The sequence below is a fragment of the Galendromus occidentalis genome, unplaced genomic scaffold (genome assembly GCF_000255335.2).
Source record: "Galendromus occidentalis unplaced genomic scaffold, Mocc_1.1 scf7180000077485, whole genome shotgun sequence".
NCBI lineage: Eukaryota > Metazoa > Arthropoda > Arachnida > Mesostigmata > Phytoseiidae > Galendromus > Galendromus occidentalis.
In genome coordinates, this window is record NW_003805473.1 from 1,431,914 (window position 1) to 1,437,231 (window position 5,318).

The 5,318-nt window shown below is 51.7% G+C and overlaps 1 protein-coding gene across 1 annotated transcript; it reads left to right on the top strand.

Moving 5' to 3' along the window:
- Window positions 1–1,967: 1,967 nt before the first annotated feature.
- Window positions 1,968–4,715, top strand: LOC100904670 (forkhead box protein K1). Its single transcript, XM_003745773.2, has 3 exons — window positions 1,968–3,822; window positions 4,002–4,082; window positions 4,554–4,715. The coding sequence occupies exons 1-3, from the start codon at window positions 2,143–2,145 to the stop codon at window positions 4,560–4,562; spliced, it is 1,770 nt and encodes a 589-aa protein (XP_003745821.2). The 5' UTR covers window positions 1,968–2,142; the 3' UTR covers window positions 4,563–4,715.
- The last annotated feature ends 603 nt before the right edge of the window (window positions 4,716–5,318 follow it).

A 5,318-nucleotide genomic window follows, 5' to 3' on the forward strand; every position in this document is an offset into this window, starting at 1 on the left:
TTGTCCAATGAGCGAAGGTTAGTCCTTGAGACCGAATCGTGGTCCCGCAGAGGAGAATCGGAGGAGAACGGCCGCCCCTGTGAAGGAGACCCGGTTAATGGCTCACCCAAGCCTAGCGAGGATCCAATCTCAGAATTTCCGTAACTGACCGGGGAAAAACTGGGACGAAGACTCGATATAGCGTCACAGCTTGGGTAAGTGGCAGGCGGGCTCGCAGTCAAGATACTCAACACCTTCTCTTTCGGCTCTGGAGGGATTCAGCCCAGAGCTCCGCTTCTTGAGCCGCGATTTTTCCTTTCGCGGCAGGGTTTCAGGGAAGCTTGGACAAGTTGAAGTCTCTAATAACGACGCTGGGGAAGATTCAAAGCAAGGAATCGCGATTAGGTAGGATGGTAGCGGTGCAGCTGAGCTAGGAATAAGCCCAGAACGGATGTTTTTCGTGCTTCAACTCCTCGCGCACCGGAGAGGTATTTTGATTTCGTGGATTGAGGTGGGTCTGCACATCAGAAGCACACCTGTCCGTAGTCTAGACGAACGTATCGGCATCACATTTTGCGTAGATAGCTTCGCTCGCTAGCCCTTACCCGGGCACTGCGGCCTGGAATTCCCGCCGGTTCCCGGCTGTGTTTCTTCATTCATTCCGTGTCGAGTTCTGCGTGGCGAGAATTTTCGAGAATTTTTGTGTCGAGAATATTCCGTATCGAGAATCGAGAATATTCCGTATCGAGAATCGAGAATATTCCGTATCGAGAATCGAGAATATTCCGTATCGAGAATGCCTATCTATTCTCTGCTTCAGCGGATGTAGCCTATGCATCTAGCACGCGCTCCAATCCTATAGTCGCTAACTGAGGTGCACGGGTGTACACCGACTACCTCTCTCCAACTCGTCATTCCAGAAAATGCTGTTGTTTTGGCCGCTGGTGATCAGCGGGTGTGTTGACTCTTTACTCCTAGCAGAGAGACCTGAGTTCCCGGAGAGAGACAGAGCAACAAGGTCGAAAGCTGCTCTCGTATTCTCTCCAGTCTCGAATGGTTGTAAGGAAGCCTCTAGCGGTGAAGGCCTTGTGGGGACCACAACGATTAGTGATAGCGCCCACAATGAGCATAATCCCATGAGGGACAGCGACTTCCAGGGGTAAGAATGCCAGTCTCGGCACGAATAAAATACGAGCCATCCCCGCACAATGGGAATATGTGTAGACGGATGAGGCGAGGCTGATCTCCATGGTGATCTCTGCTTGAGCACACCGGTGCTTGGGAAGAATCGAACATGAATAGTTTTTTTCTGTTGGAAGAGACTAGTTGGAAAGGGAATACATCGGGATCCTCCGGTGATCTCGGCGCTCCTGCGAATGCCGGTATCCGGATTCATCTGAGTTGGCCGCACCGTCTTCTCAAAATTACCGAGAATTGGTCTATTATTCCGAAGCAAGCTCGACAAGCTCAGCCGGTACGGTTGGTCTTGCCCGGGAAGGGCAAACGCGACATTCGAAAGTCATTCGATCCAGGCATACGAGCAATGTGCTATCGTCAGTACTCGACCGGCATCTCGGGATCCAAACTGAAACAAAAAGGGGGAAACGCCCCATCGGGCTCGAGCTTTCAACAAAGATCATCGTCAGCGATTCTCTTCATCATCCCCTAAAGCTTCTTGTTTGCATTCCGAATTCCGAACGAGCTCAGGAACCTCCGACTCCGGGGAGTCATGGACCTAAGATCGACAATTCAAGCGGAATTCTGAGCAGGGAAACGTCAATCCCAGGACCGTGATCGGCATCGCCATCGGCAGAGCGCTGGCAGCGACAGCGTGCGTGAGCAACGCGTTGCCGCCGGACGAAAATAAACAACAGAAGAGGCTTCTATGCGGAGCGTTCGAATTTGGCGCGCGATGCGTCTCACCTTGAAGCTTCTGTGTCGAGCGTAGATTTCCATCGTTGTTGTCTCACAACATTGGGCTGCGTGTGAGCTGTAATGCGGGCCCGACAACACAACACACTGCGAAGAGTGCTGAGTTGTTTACAAACTTTGTGTGGTCCAAATCCCGAGTGAGTTGGGCGTTTTTGGCGTCGTGCGTCGTTTGAATCGGAGCAGTTTAGCGGTTCGGACTTGAGCGAAGGCCGGTGGCCTCAGGAAGCAACGATGAGTTTTGATAATAGGAAAGACAGGACGGCGTGCAGCAACGAAGACTGCATCGCCGTCTTGGAAGGGCGCGAGTTCAACTACAAGGTTCGGCAGAAGCAAATCGCTATAGGGCGAAACTCGTCGCACGGTGAAGTCGATATACCGATGGGGAATTCGTCGTTCATTTCGCGTCGCCACCTCGAGATCTTCAACGACGGCCAGGACTTCTTCATGGTATGCAACGGAAAAAATGGGGTGTTTGTTGACGGTGTGTTCCAGCGCAAAGCCCCTTCCCCATTGAAATTGCCCCAAAAGTGCGTTTTTCGTTTTCCATCGACGAGTATCAAGATATTATTCACTTCGTTACTCGACCCGAGTAATTCCAATACGTCGACGACAACACCAACAACAACGACAGCCCTAACAGCATCGGCAGCAGCAGCAGCAGCAGCGACCACAACAACAACGACATCGGCGGCCACTCTAATGAGCAGTCCGATTGTGATGGCAGCCGAGGACCATTCACATGAAGTCGCCCAGGAACAGATCATTCAGACTGTTGTTACGGAGCCCGTCGTTGAAGGTAACGTTATAACCGTTCATCAAGACGATCAGGGAGATATAAAACCGCTGCGCATCTCTATACCGGACCAGTCGCCGTGCCCGTCGCCTACCGGAACTATCTCGGCGGCTAATTCGTGTCCGACATCGCCTCGTTCTGGAAGTTTGATGGGCTCTGTGCACACGATTCATCCGCACTACCGGCAGCCGAACGTCGTCGTGGGAAACCTCGTACAACGTGTCGTGCAATGCGCGCCCAGCTCGAATACAGAACGAGCTGTCACCCCGACGGTCGGGAACGACGAACAGAAACCCCCGTACAGTTACGCACAGCTAATTGTCCAAGCAATTTCTTCGGCTCCGGACAAGCAGCTGACCCTTAGCGGAATATACACGTACATCACGAAAAATTATCCCTATTATCGAACAGCGGATAAGGGCTGGCAGAACTCTATCCGCCATAATCTCTCGCTGAATCGCTACTTCATGAAGGTTGCGAGAACCCAGGAAGAACCCGGTAAAGGATCCTTCTGGCGCATAGATCCAGCTTCCGAGGAGAAGCTCGTCGAGCAGGCGTTCAAGCGACGAAGACAACGTGGTATGCCTTGCTTCCGCGCTGGACCCTACACGACCACGGTCAGATCCGCGCCGTCATCGCCCAATCATTGCGCAGTCGGCAATATGATCAACGTTATCACTGATGCTTCGATGGACCGAGAGCCTTCGCCGCTCAACTCGATGGACATGATGGGTGTGCAGAACGAATACGTTATCGAAGAAGGCCAGGTGACTACGATGGACGACACTCGTGGTTCAATCATCACGCAAGTCGATCTCCCGCAGCACATCTACAGCAACGGCAAAACCATGTACGTCACTACGACCAGCTCGGGCAACATTGTCAACGTCAACGGTAAAGAAGCGGTTCTGCTCTCGCCAACATCTGCGGCTACGGCTCAGCTTCAACGAGAGTATCATCTGCTCCCCAGTGGAGAAGCCGGCTACGTCGAAGAGGTGGGCGAGTACATTGAGGGCGAACAAGTCGAGGTTGTTGGTGGGGACTCTGTTGAAGTTGTTGCCGGCGACGAGCAGATCATCTACCAAGACCAGGACGGTCAGACCGTGGAGACGGTTGAGGTGAGTTCAGTTCCGTGGTCCCCCGCCGAAAATGATCCGGCAGAAGTGGGACGATGATATTTTCCATTCGTATGTTTCTGATTGCTTCTGGCTCGAGAATGTATCGACACTGAAAATGTCGATGCGGCACTTGAATTTATTATTGTTCGTGCGATTCTCATGATCGTGCGCCTTCCCAGATTGGACAGGACAGCACTTTCCATATAGCTGATGAAGGACAAGGAAAGTTCGGGATGGTCTCCAATGTCGAGTCCTTGCAGGTAAGCCTCATGGAGTAGCCAGTCAACTCAAGATGAGACATTGAATATTCGAAGCTCATGTCGGTGGAGATTGCTTTCGGTGAGACCTCTCAATTTCTTCCTAAAAGACACACGACGAAAGTTTTCTCAGGCTCACGTTGTGGTAAACGTGTGACGACCCCGTCGGCTGGTGACTGCTTTCACTCGTTCCGTAATATGTAATCGAAACATGAGAGGGGCCCTGATTCGAACTCGATACTTCTCGCTTCCGTTGTCGCTTCTTCCACATTTCATCGTACATATCAATTCCTTTGGAGAGCAGAAAAAATATCTTATCTCCCCGAAGCTGATCAACGAAAAGTTTTTGCTAGCATTCGGATCGGACAAGAATTATCAAGCGTTCTCTATTCACTCGGAGCGACAATTGTCACGGATCGGCGATACCCGTGGAAACGAGAGCTAAATTCCCCTTCCCTTCTCCTCTATTCACAGGCAAACTGATCCGCGTAACTTGTCTGGCTAATTTTGCCCTTCGCTCACCGGCTCGCTCGCTCGCTCTTTCTCCCTCCGCTTACCCACTACCCACATACTCCGCGTTGAGGGGAGGGGGTGCTTGGAGTGAGCCTCTCGCCTGTCTAATGCAAGGGGCAACCTTTTGTACAACAGTTCTTCACCCTCTGTCTCGAATTATGGAACGACCTGCGGATGGAGGGACGAACGGACGGGCGGACAAACAGACGGACGCGTAGATCGCCCGACGGATTTCTTGTTAGTCAATCACACCAGGAAGAAGCAAAAGCCGTACTGAGTAATGACTTGATAACCTACACATTATACAGCAGAATTTTCACCTTTTCGCTCTCTTTTTCGATATCAACCCATGCGTTAGCTCTCTTTGTCTCTTGCAACCACAACCGGTAGACAGCGTTCACTCACACCCGCGTCTAATGAGAACCAGCTGGCCGCCGCTCTGGTTATCCTCCGAGTGGCTCGGTTCATCGATGTAAGCTGATCGAATGGCGGCTGGAAGGTTGTAAAATATCGCCGTCGGAAAACATATTATAGCTGCTGCCGCCGCCGACGCCGCTGCTGCTGCTAAATCATCATCATCATTCGGGAGGGAACCGACAAGCCAAGGCAAAAGAGACACGCGAATGGCGACTAGTTATAAAGACAAACAGCCCAAAAACATCATGTTCTTCGTCATCATCCAACTCATCAAACTCATCATCCACACAAAAGCTCGTCGTCGCCCCG